At 39.2% G+C, this 21,352-nt stretch overlaps 1 protein-coding gene across 3 annotated transcripts in view; it reads right to left on the bottom strand.

Annotated features, from left to right (window-relative positions):
• Window positions 1–2,607: 2,607 nt before the first annotated feature.
• Window positions 2,608–21,352, bottom strand: part of LOC126170199 (uncharacterized) — a 73,883-nt gene continuing 55,138 nt past the window's right edge. For 2 of the 3 annotated variants that reach the window (XM_049920704.1, XM_049920702.1), the window contains 2 exons: window positions 12,472–12,710; window positions 2,608–5,841 (listed from right to left, as the gene is read on the bottom strand). In XM_049920704.1, the coding sequence (XP_049776661.1) occupies window positions 4,122–5,792 (1,671 nt within the window). In that variant the 5' untranslated portion in view covers window positions 5,793–5,841; window positions 12,472–12,710 and the 3' untranslated portion in view covers window positions 2,608–4,121. The remainder of the gene's footprint in view (window positions 5,842–12,471; window positions 12,711–21,352) is intronic. The other variant, XM_049920705.1, reaches the window with a different exon arrangement.

Genomic DNA, 21,352 nt, shown 5'->3' with positions numbered 1-21,352 from the left:
TGTTTCATTTGGATTGCGTGAAATTAGTTTAGAAAAGACACAGACCTTCAAAATGAGAGGCTTTAGCGTGATTGCTGGAGAGAAAATGTGCCCAACCTGCATCAGACTTATTAATGAAAAACAAGTAAGTGTTGACTCATCACCAGACCACATAATTGACAGTAATGTGAAGGTGCAGACTCCTGAAAAATCTGTGCTCAATAATAGCTTAACTAGCTTAGGTGTATCTCCTGCAAAGCTGCATTCAGTTGCTTGGCATAGTCATTATGCAGCAGCCAACCAAAAATTGGAATCAGCAGTTGGAGCTCTGAAAACTATAATTTCACATACATATCAAGTTGAGCTGGCTGCTGATGCAAGCACGATCCCTGACAGTGATTTAACAGAACTGGAAGAAAAGGCAAAACATAATGATGAACTCATGTACAAAATCAAACAGAAAATTGAATATGCAAATAATCATGAAAAAATTCAGTTACTTACTCTTGTGCCACCAACTTGGTCTCAACAGAAAGTCAGTTCCAAATTTCATGTTTCTGAACATTTGGTATGAGAAGCAAGAGCTCTTTTACTGGAGAAGGATGTTCAAATCACTTATGTATCAGAATTCTGTGACAAACTAGTTAAGAAAATTGAAAAACTTACTCCACACTCTTTAATTTCTCAATCAAAATCTGATTATGTGAAAACGAAGCAGGAAACACTTGATGAAGGATCAGTGTTAATTTTAATGGATTTCAGTGAAAATCTCAATTTTTGTTGTTCAAGACAAACTATAGGGGAACCATTGGAACGAAGGCAGCTGCACTCTTCACATTGGCCATATATACTACAAAAAGGTCAAACACTTGCATGCAAAAAGTATTCGTTTTGTTTCTGGTGATCTAGAACATGGTGTTACCTTGGTTTACCAGACTCAGAAGACTGTATTGAATTTTTTTTTTAAGGGTGAATTTCCAGAAATTCATCTTGCATATGTTAAATATTTCACTGATGGTTGTGCTACATAATATAAAAATTGTAAGAATTTCAGAAATATCTGCTACCATGAACACAACTTCAACGTAAAGTGCAGCTGGTCTTTTTTGCTGCCAGTCATGGCAAATCTCCCTGTGATGGTATTGGTGGCACTGTTAAAAGACTTGTCACAAAAACAAGTTTGCAAAGAGTTTGTTGTTGTTGTTGTTGTCGTTGTTGTTGTGGTCTTCAGTCCTGAGACTGGTTTGATGCAGCTCTCCATGCTACTCTATCCTGTGCAAGCTGCTTCATCTCCCAGTACGTACTGCAGCCTACATCCTCCTGAATCTGCTTAGTGTGTTCATCTCTTATAAAGATCAAATACTTACAGCTTTACAGGTATCTGAATTCTGTCACGAGAACCTGCAAGGCATTTCAGTTCTCTTTGTTTCAAAAGATGAAATGGTACAAGTCAGACATTATCTTTCTCGGTGCTTCACAAGTGCAAAAACAATTCCTGGAACACGATCTACGCATCACATTATAGCAGAATCCCAACCAAGACTGGGGAAGAAGGCTGAACTGTGATACGGATTTTGGTATTGTGCATGATTTCTCAGATGCACTTCCTCCATTAATGCCAGAATGCACTGTGCAGCTCAACCGCTACGTTGCATGTGCATATGACTCCTCTCGGTACTTGGGAATTGTTGAGAAGGTGAATTGTGAAGAAGGAGATTGTTACAGTAAGGTTCATGCATCCTCATGGACCATTCCTGTCTTCCTATTGGCCTGATAATGAAGTTTTTGATGTTTCTTTCTCTCGTATTCTGTGTGAAGTTGATATCACCACAGTAACAAGCCATACATATTCTCTGAGCAAAGAGTCCTCAAAGTTGGTGGAGTCTCCGGGGTAGTAATTGTATTTCTCTCCAGAGTGAGTGTGTGTGTGTGTGTGTGTGTGTGTGTGTGTGTGTGTGTGTGTGTGTGTGTGTAATTTTTTTCCCTAGTGCCATTCATTTCTCAAAACTGATTTTTGTGTGATGAAACTTTATTATTTGTAGATCACTTTATAATTTTTTCAGTGTTTTCCAGAGGGGGGGCAATTCTTACAAAAATTTAATTGGACAATTCTAATATGTTTTCAGAAACTACATGACCCAAGGATATTCAGGGAAAAAACTGTCAGCTTACCATTTTTTTGTTTAGAAACTGCAGCAGGTTATCAAATTTTTACAGTTTGCTTTGAAATAACGCACTGCACCCAATTTTAAGCAATTGCTACCAACAGAATTTATATAAAGCAATAAAAATTGGCAAAACTTCATGATATTAGATACAAGAGCAGTACACAAAATCTCATTTCACAACTAGATAATGGGCGTCATGGTCTGGATGACTTGATATGAAATGACCCGCAGGGGAAAATTTATCATAATTAAATGAAAGATAAATTCACCTGTGAAGAATAGCCTTACAGTTAACCACTGAAACATCCAAACTAATGGCTACAAACTACTTTAGACAACAAATAATAAAATGCACTTAAAGAACTGCAGGAACAGGAAAATAAGTTATATGAGGTGTGTTCAGAAAGTACATATACTAGATTGTTATATTTTTCAAAAAAAGTGTATTTGAATGAAAACTTTGGAATATTGTTGATACACTTGCAGGCTAGTTTACCACACAATCACCATCTTGTTCAGTGCATGTGTGAGCTGTGGCACAAGCTTCTTTATGCCCTCATCATAGAACTCTCCTTCCTCCACTTCATAACCTATTTCTGCATCTGCTCATTTGTTGAAAATTTAATTTTACTCTTGTAAGCCTTCAAGGAGGTGAAAAGATGATAATCTGAAGGCACCACGCCAGGGGAATACAGGGGAGAGAGAATGGTTTGTAAGATCCCAAACAAATAATAGGTCCAAGAGCAGCTTTGTGGCTGAGGCTGTGTGTGGACAGGCACTCCTCTCGTCAGCATTCTCCTATTTTTGTTTTGAATTCTCCTTTTGTGTTTTTTAGGGTCTCAAAGTATCGTTGCACTTTTTTTTGTCTGAAAACGTGGTTTTAAATTTTTTGGCAGATTGGGAATTGGTGTGACACCACTGTGACATTTCATCTCCAGTCACAAATGAGCTCAGAAAATCCTCATCTTCCAATTCAAGATACTCAATAAACTCATGGGTGCTACTGACCTAATTTTTCTTGTGCTGCTACGTCAGCTGTTTATGGACCCAACTTGCACACAGTTTGCAGTATCCCAGCATTTCTAAGAGTGTGGAGAGTTGTGGAAACACTGAAGAAATTTCATCCACAGTCAATCATCAGTCTTCACAAACAGAGTTTGATTTTTTGCACCAACTCATCAGTCAAAATGTAAGGTCTTCAACTCGTCTGTCCATGATGAACATTTTTCCTGCATTTACTAAGCTCCCTGCACCATTCAAACACACTCATTCTGTTCACAACTCGTTCACCATAAAATGTTTTGATTCACAAAAGACTTTGCAGCACTTGGCGGGGTTTCTTACTGACATCTTTCACACAACTGGACTCTACAATATGAGTTTACATACTACGTGTCGTGTGATGTTTGCACTGGTTGGTGAATCCTCTACCACTGACTGTTGCCAACCCTCAAAAACCAAAAAACTACAGCCTGTTTTGGTCACAGCATACTTACTCTCTGAACATGCCTTGTATGCACGGCAAGTGTCATATAAAACATAGAACAGGAATCCAAAATGTAATGGACAGGCATCTCAAAACAAGTTCGAACTTGGTGTCGACAAATTACTGTGCTTCAAAACCTTTAATTAATATATCCCACCCAGTTGTTCCTTGGTAAATTGCATTTTCCATTTAATTAACTTTCACGTTTTTATTTTCACACACTCTTATCACAATGTAAATTTTTATCTTAATTTAAAACAATGTGCCTTCTTAAAAACGAGTTCCTTGAAAACACTTTTCTAAAACCCTTGTATGATGTAATCCTTTCTTTACTTTTTTGACAGAACCTCAAACTACAATAATCAGTTTGTATCAGTAGACTGATGTTATACACTTTACCAATATTTGCTGACGGAAATAACATACTAACAGCAAAAATGACATTATAGTCCCACAGACATTACCTTCACTGTTTCAATTTCCTCATACTATACCGATTTTTGAATTTCATCTAGCTTTTTGCCATGGCTTTCACTTGTCATGTGATTTAACACAACTGTATTTTCACAGAAACAGTTGCACACAGTACAAAAGAAACCATAGTTTCTCAAACTAAACTGTGTAGCAGGAACAATGTTCTTTAGGCTGCCTGGTACATCAAACATTAGTATATTGGAGGATTTATTTTTCAAATTCATGTTTCGTAATGTATTTATCCTATCCAGATGACTTACTTTAGAAATGTGCTTCCTCACATCGAGTATGTACCTTCCTGTCTCTTCATAACAAAGGTAACAGATTATTCGCCCCGAATGAAACCTAATGAATTTTTTGTTAAAGTGAAATGGTGGATCAAAATAAGTCCATATATGCTCTAACACAACTGCACGTTTCATTGATGCTACCTTGTCTTTGTCCTCTACAATAGCAACATTATCAGCCAGAGAGCAGAAAACAGGACTCACAGAATCAGATGCTGTACTTTCACTGCTGCTACTTGGACCAATTTCAGCAGGTGAGCAGGAAACAGCAGAACACACAGAATCAGACACTATACTTTCACAGCTATTACTTGGAACAGTATCAGTGAGTGAGCAGGCAACTGTAGAACACACAGAAACAGATGCTGCACTTTCACTGGTGTTATTTGGAACTTCAGCAATTCTGATCCAACAAGCCTTGCCAGCCAGTTTCTTTTGGTGCTTCTTTCCTTGCACATGACTATACAGTGTTTTCGTGTTAGAAACTACACACATGCACAGTGTACACTTAAAACTATTTTTCTTGTGCTTTTTGATACCATATAGTTCATGCCTTACATTACACACTTTCTCTACTCTCTGAACAGGTACACATGTTATAGGATCTTTACTAAGAACCATGTCACTATCTTCACATGTCTCTTGACTGCTAATCTCACTTTCCACATTTTGTAATGGAACACATGCTTCATTACTTTCTGTGTGAATAGTACTGTCAGCAGATTTATCATATGTATTACCCTTCACAACTCTATCTGGCACAGATTCACTTTCTTCATCATCAGCAAAACATACTGTCTTTTCATTATTTGTAGTGTCACATGATTTCTGAACAGCATGAATCTGACTATTAGTTATAGGCAATTCATGTGTATCTTTGACTTCCTTTGAATCTTGTATCTCCATTTTTGTGTTTTTCTTCCTGTGTATGTCTGATTTCTGATTCTGTGTATTACTTGTTTCTTCACTATCCGTTAATACTATATCCTCCGACTGCATACTGATTCCAGTCTCTGAAGTTAATGCAATGGAATGCTTTGTATTGTTGGTAAATTGCACTTTCATTTTTATATTTTTGGTCTCATGTCCACCTAACTCGAGTAGATCATTCATTCTTCTCTTCCTACCTCCTTCACACAGTACAGACTTCCCTTTTTGTTCATATGATGAGTTACCTGCATATTCAACTCTTAGACTTACAAGGTCTTCATTTAACTTGTTTAACAGTATATTAACTTGTACTAATTTGTGACGTGTTTTAGAATTTGTTTCCTTTTTCCCAAGGTATGGCAGTAAGGCTTCATAGTTCCTTACGCAACATTTGAATGTATCAGTTATCAGAGTGGTTAATTTGCCCACTAATGTTTCTAAATCTTCTGTTGTTTCTCGGTAACTCATTGTGCCAAACCACGGAAGTTAGTGACCCTGAAGACAACAGCGGCAAACCCTGAAACAGTAGAGAGATTTTTCAGGCATGTTGTTCACTGAGACCTATTTCAATAGTAGTTCACTTGCAAAATTATGATATATTTAATTTTAACAATTATACAAGGATGAAATAAAAAAAATGTGAGTGCAAAAATTAATTTCTCTGATTATGAAACAGGAAGTGCAACGGCTTTGCAAAGTTCGAGACGATGTAACTACACCTACAATAACACTTGATAAATAAATGTACATTCTGTGTTGTGTATATTGTACTTTGTATAATTCTCTTTAATGTACAATCTCTAAGTGAGCAGAACATACTTAGACTACTCATGAAAAGAATTTTCCAAATTTCGGAAGAAATGTTACAAAAGATGAACATTATCTTTACTGAAGCTTCTGCCAATGACTGTTATTTCATTTCCTAAAACATTCTCATTATATCTCATCAAACAAGTGACCTTAGTCCTATTCTGCACAGATCAGTTTCCCAAATAGTCCAACTTTGATAGATAGCGTTTAGTAAGTCGTTATGAGTTTGTAGAAGATTTTCAGAAAACTGTCATCCACACAATCCAGAAGACAGCAAGGCCACATAAGTGTGAGTACTATTGCACAATAAGTCTAATGGCTCACACACGTAAGTTGCTACCAAGAATAATATACAGAAGAAAGGAAAAGAAAGCTGAGGATCTTTTAGATGATGATCAGTTAGCCTTTGGAAACATAAAGACAGCAGAGAGCAGTTCTGATGTTGCAATTCATAATGGAAGCAAGACTTACAAAAAATCAAGATACCTTGGCAGTGTTTGTACACCTAGAAAAAGCATTTGACAATGTAAAATAGTACAATATGTTTGAAATTCTGAGAAATATATGATTAAGCTGTAGGGAAAGACAGGCAACATACAATATTTACAATAAGAATGTTTGGATTAAAAGAGTATATGATGAGGATGTAATCTTTCATCTCTTCCATTCAACCTATACATTGAAGAAGCAATGACAGAAATAAAATAACTGTTCAAGAGTGGGACTGAAATTCAGGGTGGAAGGTTATTAATAATAAGATTCACTGATGCCATTGGTCTTTCAGTGAAAGTGAAGAACAATTACACAATTTGTTGAATGGAATGAACAGTCTAATGAGTACAGAATACAGATTGGGGGTAAACCAAAGAAAAATGAGAGTAGTGAAGAATAGCAGAAGAGATTGGCAATAAATTTAATATCAAGACTGGGCACCATGAAGCAGATGAAGCTAATGAATTCTGCTACTTTGAACCAAAGTAACATGATGGACAAGGCAAGGAGGACAAAAAAAAGCAGGTCAGCATATGCAAAGAGGAAACACCTGGCTAAGAGAAGTCTGCTGACATCAAAAATCAGCATTAATCTAAGGAATAACTTTCTGAGAATGTAAGTTTGGAGCACAGCAATGTACTTAGTGAATAATGTACTGTGAGAAAACTGGAAAAGAAGAGAAATGAAGCCCTTCAGATACAGTGTTGCAAAATGATGCTGAAAACTGGGTGGACTGCTAAGATAAGTAATGAGGAAGTTCTTCAGGGAATGGTGAACAAAGGAACACATGGGAATCACTGAAATGATGCAAGTGGATGACAGAACTTGTGTTAAGACATCAGGAAATAACTTCCATGGTACTAGAGGGAGTTGTAGAGGTTATAAACTGTATAGTAAGACAGAAATTGGATTACATGTGATTAATACTTAAGGACATAGGGTGCAAGGTTGTTGGTGCAGGAGAGGAAGTTGTGGTGGGCAGTACCATAACAGTCACAGCACTGATTTAAAAACATTATGATATATTCTAGAACAATATCTAGATTACCATGTGTATTACCAACAACTTGCAAATTACTATTTGCTGGTAGAAGACAATCTGTAGTTCTGGACTGACATTTGTCAATGCAATTGAACAGATCAACCAAATTTATTTATGATATACCTAAAAACAAAGATGATGTGACTTACCAAATGAAAGTGCTGGCAGGTCGACAGACACACAAACGAACACAAACATACACACAAAATTCAAGCTTTCGCAACAAACTGTTGCCTCATCAGGAAAGAGGGAAGGAGAGGGAAAGACGAAAGGATGTGGGTTTTAAGGGAGAGGGTAAGGAGTCATTCCAGTCCCGGGAGCGGAAAGACTTACCTTAGGGGTATTTATGAGATATATAAATGATGTAGTCCATGGTGTGAAATTTATTATCGCCAACTTGCAATTCGTGACTGAAAATTAGCAGCTGGCGACCCAGGCTACACGTATAATTTATGAACACACTAGGGCTAGGTTCAGAACTGTACAGACAACATAAACTCATACACAGTGGGTGTGCTACGGTACTGTACATATGCCATATCAAGTGGTAGCAATGAGAAGTCCTGATTTGTGAAACAAGAGAGCAGTGCCACCTGTTAAAAAAGGGAGTAATGTGTGGTATGGTAGTGCTTTGTTGATAAGTTGGCATCCTCTGGTGTTGAAGTTTTATGGTTATCTATACTGTGTCATGACTAAACATGTATTATTTCTAATTTTGTGATGAATTAGTTGTTACTCTGGAAAAAAGCAAACAAATATACAGTCGTTTCTAACTGTAATACACCCAATAAAACATATGCAGCTGGTGACAAAAGTGTGAAGGACATTGTGATTGTTCCCGAATTACAGGAAAAACAAACTGTGGTTTGTGAGACAGAATCAGCCAGTAAATAGTAGTCAGCTTATATCACCTTCCTGCTATGCTAAAAGGAAATGTGATACTGCTGCACCACTATCCCCAACTAAATGGAAATTTATTAAGAGACTGTATAACACAACAAAGCTGCAAATTTTGTGAACAGGTGCAAACTATTAAGCAGAAGTTCATGAAAGGGTTTATGCACCTGTTTACATGTTGCTTGTGTAAAGGCAAAGGAGTGACCCACAGAAACATCAATTGCCAGCTACATTTGAAGTGGCTCCTACTATATACATTCTGCGATACAGTGGTGTAGACTGTACAAGAGTCCAATGTTTCTGTGCTGCATTGTGTTTATTGTTTGTTCTTGATTATACATTTGTTCCGTGTTTTGTCTTGTTTAACAATGAATGTTATGCAGACTGCGATACTTCTGTGTAATGAATTTATATGTTGAAATAAATCTTATCACGAGTTAACGAAATATGATTGGTACCATCCAAATAATCGTGCATAACAGCACTTCCACATCAGTTTGATGCTCCGCACTGCGTCGAAACTACAACAGTTATTCTTGCGCCAGCCACATTGGTTTTTCATTCAGCACAAAGATGAATTCCTCGCCAGTGTCTACTGAGCCAGCCTCAAGTAATGGAGAATCGGCAGCATTACGATCAAATCACTGCCTTTTTTGGCAGCATGACCCCTGGCTTTGATTCACATAATTAGAGAGCAAATTCATCTTAGCACACATTACAGCAGATGAAACAAAATAAGTTATGCGGGAGCTGTGTTAACAGAAGGTCTTGCTGCAGAAGTCCAAGACATTCTCACTACGCCTCTGGAAACCGTATGATATGCTGGATACAGAACGCATTGATTACACAGGCCAATGGAAAATTTTTTTTGAAAAACTTTCTTTACTTTGATAGCTGATCTTTATAGATTTTATGAGCTGAATCCAAATCTAGCCTTAGCTTTTTTTGTATCACCCATAGTTTTCAAGCAATATGCTTTTTATTATATAGTATAAAAACCCTATGCTATACGGTAAATGGTGAAATTAATGAAACGCTTTGTTACAACATAAGCATGATTTTTATTTACAGTAAGCTACTTAAAACAATGACACGTGTTAATAGAGGTTTCACTTGTCAGCTGGAATTGGATTGTATTCTCTTTCTCTTTTTTCTTTGAAGCTTCTTGTGTAGCATTTTCTACGATGAGTCGCTTGCTGAACTTCTTGGTGAAGTGACCAACAGTAGTCCCCCATCGTTTTGGTGTTCCAGCAGCCTTGGTAGCGTTTTTCCATCACTTTAACATCCTGGTGAAAATGCTCTCCTTGGTCCTCACTAACATCTCCCATGTTGTCCGGGAAGTAATCAAGGTGACTGTTCAAAAAGTGAACTTTCAGACACATTAAACATCCTAAAGTTTTAAACTTCTTTAACATTGTAACTATAATAGAAACATATTCTGGGTCTTTTTCATGTTCTAAGAACTTTGTAACATCTTGTTTGAATGATACCCATGCTTCTTTCTCATTTAAGGTCATTGCGGATTCAAAGTTAACATCAATTTTCTAATGTCAGGTCTGACAAATATGCCTTCTTTTAGTTTAGCTTCTGAAAGGTGTGGAAACTTTCGGCAGAGATACTTAAAACATGGTCCATCTTTCGGCAATGCCTTTACAAACTACAGTCCTGGAAATGGAAAAAAGAACACATTGACACCGGTGTGTCAGACCCACCATACTTGCTCCGGACACTGCGAGAGGGCTGTACAAGCAATGATCACACGCACGGCACAGCGGACACACCAGGAACCGCGGTGTTGGCCGTCGAATGGCGCTAGCTGCGCAGCATTTGTGCACCGCCGCCGTCAGTGTCAGCCAGTTTGCCGTGGCATACGGAGCTCCATCGCAGTCTTTAACACTGGTAGCATGCCGCGACAGCGTGGACGTGAACCGTATGTGCAGTTGACGGACTTTGAGCGAGGGCGTATAGTGGGCATGCGGGAGGCCGGGTGGACGTACCGCCGAATTGCTCAACACGTGGGGCGTGAGGTCTCCACAGTACATCGATGTTGTCGCCAGTGGTCGGCGGAAGGTGCACGTGCCCGTCGACCTGGGACCGGACCGCAGCGACGCACGGATGCACGCCAAGACCGTAGGATCCTACGCACTGCCGTAGGGGACCGCACCGCCACTTCCCAGCAAATTAGGGACACTGTTGCTCCTGGGGTATCGGCGACGACCATTCGCAACCGTCTCCATGAAGCTGGGCTACGGTCCCGCACACCGTTAGGCCGTCTTCCGCTCACGCCCCAACATCGTGCAGCCCGCCTCCAGTGGTGTCGCGACAGGCGTGAATGGAGGGACGAATGGAGACGTGTCGTCTTCAGCGATGAGAGTCGCTTCTGCCTTGGTGCCAATGATGGTCGTATGCGTGTTTGGCGCCGTGCAGGTGAGCGCCACAATCAGGACTGCATACGACCGAGGCACACAGGGCCAACACCCGGCATCATGGTGTGGGGAGCGATCTCCTACACTGGCCGTACACCACTGGTGATGGTCGAGGGGACACTGAATAGTGCACGGTACATCCAAACCGTCATCGAACCCATCGTTCTACCATTCCTAGACCGGCAAGGCAACTTGCTGTTCCAACAGGACAATGCACGTCCGCATGTATCCCGTGCCACCCAACGTGCTCTAGAAGGTGTAAGTCAACTACCCTGGCCAGCAAGATCTCCGGATCTGTCCCCCATTGAGCATGTTTGGGACTGGATGAAGCGTCGTCTCACGCGGTCTGCACGTCCAGCACGAACGCTGGTCCAACTGAGGCGCCAGGTGGAAATGGCATGGCAAGCCGTTCCACAGGACTACATCCAGCATCTCTACGATCGTCCCCATGGGAGAATAGCAGCCTGCATTGCTGCGTAAGGTGGATATACACTGTACTAGTGCCGACATTGTGCATGCTCTGTTGCCTGTGTCTATGTGCCTGTGGTTCTGTCAGTGTGATCATGTGATGTATCTGACCCCAGGAATGTGTCAATAAAGTTTCCCCTTCCTGGGACAATGAATTCACGGTGTTCTTATTTCAATTTCCAGGAGTGTATTTCATTAGGTCTGACTTAATATGTAGAGGTGGTAGGAGTACGTTTTTTTGGATCTACAAGGTTTTTGTGTAGAATGTTCTTCTCACCAGATTTTAAAGATTCCCTCACAGGCCAGTTCTTTCTGCACCAGTGTTGATCCCTTGCCCTGCTGTCCCATTCACACAAGAAGCATGGATATTTGGTAAAGACACCTTGCTGACCAAGGAGCATGCATGTTACTTTTAGATCGCCCATATCATCCAACCATGAGCAGAGTAGCCTATTTTACTTAGCATTATTTCTAGGTTTTCATAGCTTTCTTTCATATGTAAAAATGTCCAACAGGTATAGATGCGTACATGTTACCATTGTGTAACAAAACAGCCTTTAAACTAGTTTTGGATGAATCAATAAACAGCCTCTAGTCTTCCTTTTTGTATTCAATACCAAACTCCTTCATCAGACTGGGAATGTCTGAGCAGTACACTAAATCACCTTCTTGTTGGAAAAACTTGGAAAATTGCTGCTCTCTCTTTTTATACACGTATATGCTGGTTCCAACTGCCAATAAGTTCTTTTCTTTTAATCTAGAGCCAACAATTCAGCTTTTTCTTTCGTTAACCCCAGATCCCTAAGCAAATCGTTAAGCTTGGTCTGAGTAAACAATTTGGGCTCTAGACTTTCTGTATTACAATGGAATTCATCATCATTTGGTTCATCTAAATCACATTGTACATCAAAAAATACTTATGTTGGAATAGAATTTAAATCATCTGGTCATTCAGGAAGTGGGAAATCTAGACTGGTCGGATGGTGGACGGAAGGTTAGGGTAGCTTATTACCTTCTTGTTTTTCGAATTATGACCAGTAATATCAACACTGCAAAAGTAGCAATCTTCGGAATGATTTCTTGGCTCCCTCCTATCATAGGAACAGCAAATCTAAAGGTTTTTTCCTCCTTTGCGGACCATTTTCTCAGGTCTTCAACACCCACATAACATACCTTATGCGGGTGCCCAAGATTTATCTTGATCACCAAGTTTAGATCCAAAGTATGATACATAAACCTTTTTCACAAAGTCTGTAAAAAATCAGAGTTTTTACAACCACGATTAGATATTGTATTGAGCACATGTACAAGAAATGAGAAAATGAGGTTAGGTTGACAGTAAACAAAACACCATCTGTTAACACAAAAATTGAATCAACCTCTTTTTGCCAGCAAATGTTTTTCAGCTGCAGCTACCAAAGTCATCTACATTCACTACACTTCCTTTTTAAATTATTTTAACTATATAAAAGCTGTTAAGTTCTTAAAAAATCATGTAATTTAATTAATTTAACTGTAAAATGTGAAGAAATGGTGGGTGATACAGTTTTTTTTTAAGTATTATATTTGGATTTCCCACCCTAAAAAACATAAGAATAAGGTATTTTCAGCAAAAAGTTTTTCCATCATTGGCCTGTGTTATGTGAAGTCCCAGTCAGAAGCTAAACATTTGGAAATGCTTTTATGAACAGAGGAATTAGGTGACAGAAATCCATTGCAACTGCTTTGTTGCCTGTGTACTCTTACGAGTAATCCTGTCAGTGACAATGTATTATGCAATATATGACTATCCCAACTACCGGTGGATGCACAGGAAATTTTAATGGTATGTCCCAGAGATTTGAATGCATTAACACAAACAGCTGATTGGATATCGAAGATGTATCAGACAACAGTTGTTATGATGATGGCTACTGCACAAGATAACACGACCTATTAACATCGTCGTCACTACAGTTTCACATAGCTGAGCTTACAATACAAGTAACCCTGCTACAATAATCACACAAAAGGCAATGCACACATCGATGATCAAGGAGTCGAAATCGTTCACCAGCAGCACACAACACATGTTGGTGCCACAGAAAATTTGGGAAAGACACACAGAAATGTATACCACCACATATAGTGAATCACGATGGAAATACAGTAGCAGCTACAACCATGTCCACCGGTAGCACACAATCTTTGTTTATTACGGACCACAACAGAAACGTGCAGTATCTGATAGACACCGGAGTGGAAATATCAGTGTATCACACAACCAAGTTACAATGACAATGCTTTGCTGTATGCTGCAAATGATCAAAGATTATGACATATGGACACATCACTTTTCTACTCAACCTCGGACTGTGTGGTACCTTTGAGTGGTGGTCTACTGTGGCTGATGTATCACACTCCAAACTAGGAGACTTCCTGGCGTTCTACAATCTGGTACCCAACCCACGTCAGCAGCAATTAAGCGGTGCAACAACAAACATGACTGCATAAGGTAAGGTGAATTGTACTGCTACTATGACAGTCAGAGTGATTGCTGGTGACTCAAAATGTTCAAACTATTAAAAATTTTCCCAGAGATCATGAGGCAATCAATAACGTTCGCACCTGTCAAACACTCGAGGATTCATCATATCCTCATTACCTTAGGCCTGCCAACTTATGCACTCCCTGAATGTTTAGCACCAGATAAATTACAAATTATCAAACAAGATTACGCTTATCCATTACAGATATTTTATAACCTGTGACTGTTAATTAAATGTAAATTCATAAAACAGCACTTTTTTGAATAGTTAGGCCTATTTATTAGTCCACGAACTGGTTTTCAAACCTTTTCAGGTTCATCTTCAGATGGTTTTCTGGAAATTACATCACTATTTCTATCATAATATAGAGTACTGGCTCTCTTACAAAGAGGGAACATGCTTTAATGTATCACCATGAGTATTGTTTATCTGTCGATGTGGATGCAAATTTTTTTAGTTTTGTACTTACTGCGACAGTATGGGTGGCTTTTTTTTCTATTAGTGTCCATCTGTCTGCTTCCACTTTGATGGCCAGTTGGTACATCACTTCACACATGTTACACAGATTGTGTAACAGTAACAACAGGCCATTAAAGTGGAAGCAGACAGATAGACACTAACAAAACAAAAAAGCCACCCACACTGTCGCAGTAAGTACAAAACTAAAATTTTGCACCCATATCAACAGATAAACAATACTCATGGTGATACATTAAAGCATGTTCCATCTTTGTGACAGAGCCAGCACCCAGCATTATGCTAGAAATAGTGATGTAATTTCCAGAAAACCATCTGAAGATGGCATATTGATAATTTTTACTTTTGGACAGTCCAAAAGTAAAAATTATCAATATACCATAATATTACACGCAACTGAGGAAGGCAGGACTACAAAAGTTGAATCCGAAGATGGACCTGAAAAGGTTCGAAAACCAGTTCATGGAGTAATAAATAACTATTCAAAAAAGTGACTGAATGCAGTTTTTGTATTTACATATCAAACAAGAGTTTCGTAGCATCTTAGCTCAAGATATTTGCCACTCTTCAAGTAACAGCTGGGCAGCCCCTCTTCATGTGGTACCCAAAAATAAGAATGGTTGACAGCCCTGCAGTGGTTACCAACAATTAAATGCAAAAACCATTCTGGGCAGATATATCATGCCACATATAGAGGATTTCTTTGCTGGGATACAAGGCAAAATGACTTTTCCAACAAGAGATTTGGTCAGAGTGTACTATTAGATTCAGATTGCTCCTGAGGACGTTCCCAAGCCAGCTGTCACCATGCCGTTTGTTTTATTCAAGTTCACATGAATGCTATTCGGGCTCTGTAATGTAGAGCAGACTTTTCAGCAATTAGTGGATGGCAGATGTAGCTGTACTACCCCATTTTGTAACAAATGCACTGTTAGCATTAATGGTCAATGCTTCCGCGAATGCCCTTGGTGCACTGTTGCAACAGAGGATAAACCAGTCTTCACAACAGCTTGCTTTCTTTAGCCAAAAGCTGTCTCCCTCACAATAGAAGTGAGTGATGTATGATCACAGAGCTGTATGCAGCCTATGCTACAGTAAAAAAATTCAACCATTCTTTGGAAGGCCACCATTTCAATATCTTATGGACCACAAGCTGTCAACTTATACCTTCAAACTGAAGCCAAGTCAGACATCTCCAAGACAGCTGTTGCATATTTACTACAGTGGCAAATTTACAACCAATATCATACATGTACAAGGCAAACTTAATGTACCTACTGATGCATTCCCAGCTATTGATTTTGATACCATGGCATGGGCACAAGACGATGAGCAGCTGCAAACATTGCTTGTGCAACAATCATGTTTCCAACAATGAAGAGTGACAATATCAGGCATGAACACGGAGTTATACTGTGATGACACCAAGCTAAAGCCTTGGCTGCTTGTTTTGCAGCAATTTCGAGCCCAGGCAATCGCTTCAATACACAATCTAGCACATCCCAGAGTCTGAGGAACCATGAAGCAGGTTAAAAAATGTTTTGTCTGGCTCAGCATGTATGTCAACTGTAAATTGCATGTCCGACAACATATTGCCTGTCAAAAGAACAAAATCACACAACATGTCAAAAGAACAATCTCACAACATGTCAAAAGAACAATCTCACAACATGTCAAAAGAACAATCTCACAACATGTCAAAAGAACAATCACACAACATGTCAAGGCACAGCCAGGTACATTTATACCGCTTAACCACTGATCTGACCATGTCCACATGGGTATCGTAGGCCCACTATCAATGTCCGAAGGCTGCAGTTATTGCCTTATGATCGTGGACAGATACACAAGATGGCCAGATGCATTACCTATGACCTATTACCAGACAACACTGTGGAGACTGTGGCAAAAACCTTTTTCCAGAGGATGGATTGCATGTTTTGGCGTACCACTGAGAATAACAAAAGATCAAGGACGTCAATTTGAGGTGTACCTCTTTAAAGCCCTTGCCAAATGGTTAGATGTCAAGTGAATAATGACGACTGCTTATCACCCCACAGAAACAGCGCAATGGAACACCTGCACCTACAATTGGAATCAGCCCTTCAACGTCATGCAACAGGCAAGTGGACAGAAACCCTTCCAACTGTTTTACTATGATTGTGAACAGCCTTCAAGCCTGACCTCCAAGCTACAGTAGCAGAGCTGGTGTACAGCCAATCGTTGTGTCTGCATGAAGAGTTTATCCATGATATGTGAGATGAAACAGTTGCACCATTGATCTTTGCTACCAAATGGTGATCCCACATGTCAGTTTCACCCAGTACAGCCTCAGGAACGAACTGGACACCACATGTTTGTCTTTGCAGATTTAACCACCTGTTCACATGTACTGTTATGTAATGATGCAGTGCGCACACCACTACAACCCTGTATGAAGCTCCATATCCGATAATTAGCTTGACCATGTCAAACTGCCGTTTCAAGAATCACAGCCAACAGAGAAGGAACTAGTATCAAAAAGTAAGAAGAAGGGAGATGTAACAACTAAAGATCCTTGTGCACGGCAAGCTGCAGAGGAGCCTTGCTGAACATTGGATGCTGCCATGCAAGTAACATCAGCAGGCACTACCACCCCGCAGCTAGAAGAACACACAGATCCCAACAAGAAGCCCCCACATTTCAAGAAAAGCATGACAATGCAATCTGGACAGCATGTAGAGAAGACACTCTGACACTGGGGGTGGGGGAGGGTTGGGGGGTGGGGGTGAGGGGGGGAAAGTGTAGTGACTCCATTATATACTTTCCCCAGTACAGTGGTGTAGACTACACTTGAGTCCCATGCTTCCATGCTGCACTATGTTTATTCTTTGTTTCTGATTGTATAGTCATTCCTTGTTTTGTCTTGTTTGACACTGAATGCCATGCAGAATACATACTTCTGTGTAGTTAATTTATATGTGGAGATAAATCTTTTCACAGGTTACCCACACATTACAAAATAAAATCAGCAGCCAAATGTTTTCCAAACTTACAAATATGTTTAATGTAGTGTACTACATAGTTATGCATGAGAAGTCATTTAAAGACTTTGTGCACCTTCTGTGTTTTGCACAACAATTAAATGTAACTGTGCTAGCATAGTATGACTATGAAAAACAGTGCAGAGAATTCATTATTTTATAGTGGGTACACTGAAGCAGAATCTCACACACAATTTAAAAAATTGTAAATACATCAGCCTTTCAATTGATAGTTTCACTGATTGATCTGCAATTGATCACACAAATTTCTATGTTAGACACATGTATGCAGATGACAGCCACATCAAGGAGGACATTTTAAATGTAATGGAGTTACCAGACCTCACTATTTTGGTTATTTCACAGCTTTTTAACAGATTATTTAGAAAGACCATAGGTCCACATGAACATAGAGGAAAACATTATATTATAGATTTAGGTAAAGATGGTGCTACAAATATGGTTGGGCACAAACCTGGATTACCTGTGCAAATCAAAGGTCTTTGCCTAAGAGTGATAAGTGCTGCAACTACCAATTGTGTGCGCCACTTCATAGTTCGTGCATGAAGTGTGCTTGATTCAGCCACTAGAGGACACTTGCCTGCTAATATGACAGCAGCTGCATGTGCAGTCTGTCGGCAGCCCCGCCCTAATGTCTACATAGGCCAGAGTGCAAGGCCCTGCTTGCTGCTTGTGTACTGCTAATTGTATTGCACCTTGTCTTCTATGTATGTGTACTGTTCAAGCAATAAATTACAGTGTTCTTGGGTTAGAACAATAAGCATTCATTGTCTTGCACACCACTTGCAGTTAGCTGTGTTAGATGCATGTAGGGAATGTGAACATATCAAAAAATTTGACTCACTGTTTATAAAGCATTTTCAGATTCTACTATGGATCAATAAAAAGTCTTCAGATGCTAAGAGAAACAGCACAATTTCTCGGGAAAGTAATTTGTAAATTGAATGATATTCAAATTGTCAGGTGGGTAGCCAGCAAAGTGAGTGTCACTCAAGCTCTCATGCAATCATGGAAAGCTGGAAATGACAGTGATGCTACTAAAGTTATGAGTTTCCTTAAAGTTTGCTGCAGTGAAGCTCACAATATACTAGGTACAGAAAGCTTGTTGAAACCTGAAATTGATAGCAGTGAGATTTTTGGGGAAACTTTAAGTGTATATCGAAAGGATAGGCAAATGTGAAATGGAGGTGGTACTTTTGTCACAGTAGGCAAAGAACTCAAATCCACTTCGAGGTAGAAACTGAAGCTGCATGTTGGACTATTTGGCCAAGAGTCAGTATCAGGAGTGACCATAAAATGATAGTTGGATCCTTCTATAGCCCACCAGACTCATCTCCTGACATAACCGAAAACTTAAGAGAAAACCTCAGTTCACTTGTACGTAAGTTCCCCAATCATACCGTAATCATTGGTGGAGATCATCCAACAATTAAATGGAACAATTACTGTTTTGTTAGTGGCGGGCGAGATAAGACATCCTGTGAAACTTTACTAAATGTCTGAAAACTACCTAGAACAGATAGTTAGGAACCCCACTCATGATGGAAATATGTTGGATCTAATTGCAACAAACAGACCTGACATCTTTGAGGATGTCCACGTTGAAACTGGTACGAGTGACCACGACATGATTGTGACAACCAAAGTATGAAGGACAACTAAAACAAGCAGAAATAGGAACTTGAAACTTTCAGCACAGGGCAGGAGCATAAAGCAGAACAATGGCTCAAATTTAAAAGAATAACTGACCATGCATGGGACCAATATGTAACCAGTAGAACAGTTCATAAATGGAGGGAACCTCCATGGTACACAGCCACTGTAAAGAAACTTCTAATGAAACAGAGATTACTAAATTAATATTTGTAAAACAAGGAGTAGGGCTATAGATAGAGAGAAGCATTTGGCTGTCAAGAGAGCAATGCGTGATACCTTCAATGACTACTGTAGCAGAATACTGTCATCAAGTGATCTTTCACAGAAGCCACAGAAATTCTGGTCATATGTAATGGTTGTTAGTAGCACTAAAGTTAGTGTCCAGTCCCTAGTAAATGAGACAGGAACTGAGATTGAGGTTAGCAAAGAAAAAGCTAAAATGCTTAACTCAGTTTTCAAATGTTCCTTTACAAAGGAAAACCCAGCAGGATTGCCCCAATTTGATCCTCATACCACTCAAACAATGAATGAAATAAGTATTAGTGTCAGGGTGTTGAGTAACAGCTGAAATCATCAAAACTAAACAAAGATCCAAGGCCCAATAGAATCCCAGTCAGAGTCTATACTAAATTTGCGGCTACGGATAGAGAATCCCTCTCAGATCCTAACTATAACCTATTGTAGATCCCTCAAACAAAATGTCATGCTCATTTCATGAAAAAAGGCACACGTCACATATGTCTACAAGAAGAGTAGTAGAAGTGATCCACAGAACTACCATCCAATATCCTTGACACTGATTTATTGTAAAATCTTAGAACATATTCTGAGCTCAAACATAATGAGGTATCTGAACAGAATAACCTCCCCTCAATGTCAACCAGTGTGGACATTGAAAACATCAATCATGCAAAAGCAACATCACACTTTCCTCACAAGACATACTGAAAGCTTTGGATAAAGGCAGTCAGATAGATGTTACATTTTTTGATTTCTGAAAAGCATCTGAGTCAGTACCACACCTACACGTATTGTCAAAAGCACGATCGTCTGGGGTATCAAGTGAAATTTGTGAGTGGGTTGAGGACTTTTTGGTAAGGAGGACACAGCATGTTATCCTGGATGGAGAGACATCTTCAGAAATAGAAGTAACTTCGGGTGTGCCCCATGGAAATGTGTTGGGACCCATGTTCTTCATGTTGTATATTAATGACCTTGCAGACAATATCAATAGTAAAATCTGGCTTCTTGCAGATGATGCAGTTATCTATAACAAACTGCTACCTGATAAAAGCTACTTTAATAATTAGACCTCAATAAGATTTTGAAGTGGTGCAGTGACTGGAAACTTGCTTTAAATGTTCAGGATTGTAAAATTTCACACTTCACAAAATGAAAACACGTAGTATCCCATGACTTTAATATTAATGAAGCACTGTTGGAACTGGCCAACTCATACAAATATCTGGATGTAACACTTTGTAGGGATATGAAATGGCATGATCACATTGGTTCAGCCATGGGTAAAGCAGATGATAGACTTAAGTTTATTGGTAGAATACTAGGGAAGTCCAATCAATCTACAAAGGAGATTGCTTACAAATCATTTGTGCGACCTGTTCTAGAATATTGCTCAAATGTGGGGGACCCATACCAGATAGGACTAACAGGGTTTACTGAACATACACAAAGAAGAGTAGCATGAATGGACACGGGTTTGTTTAATCCCCAGGAGAGTGTCATACAGATGCTAAATGAACTGAACTGGAAGATTCTTGAAGATAGACATAAACTATCCCGCGAAAGTCTATTAATAAAGTTTCAAGAACCAGCTTTAAACGATTACTCTTTGAATATACTACAATCCCCTATGTATCATTCACATAGGGATTATGAGGATAAGATTAGAATAATTACTGCATGCATAGAGTCAGTCAGACAATAATTCTTCCTGTGCTCCATATGTGAATGGAACAGAAAGAAACCCTGGAACAGAAAGAAACCCTAATAACTGGTACAACAGGACAAAACTGGGTGATTTCATATCAAATCATACAGGTCATGTCAACTCATGGTCATGAATTTCTCTGAAAAAATTTATAGTAGACCTCTATATCATAAGTGTTAAGAAATAAAGTATTTTCATTGTATCTTAATTTTTGTAAATGGTAAGGCACTTTGAAAAATG

The sequence above is a fragment of the Schistocerca cancellata genome, chromosome 1, assembly GCF_023864275.1.
Source record: "Schistocerca cancellata isolate TAMUIC-IGC-003103 chromosome 1, iqSchCanc2.1, whole genome shotgun sequence".
NCBI classification, from domain to species: domain Eukaryota; kingdom Metazoa; phylum Arthropoda; class Insecta; order Orthoptera; family Acrididae; genus Schistocerca; species Schistocerca cancellata.
Note: the sequence above shows the minus strand (reverse complement) of the source record. Positions and strands in the feature narration are given on the sequence as shown.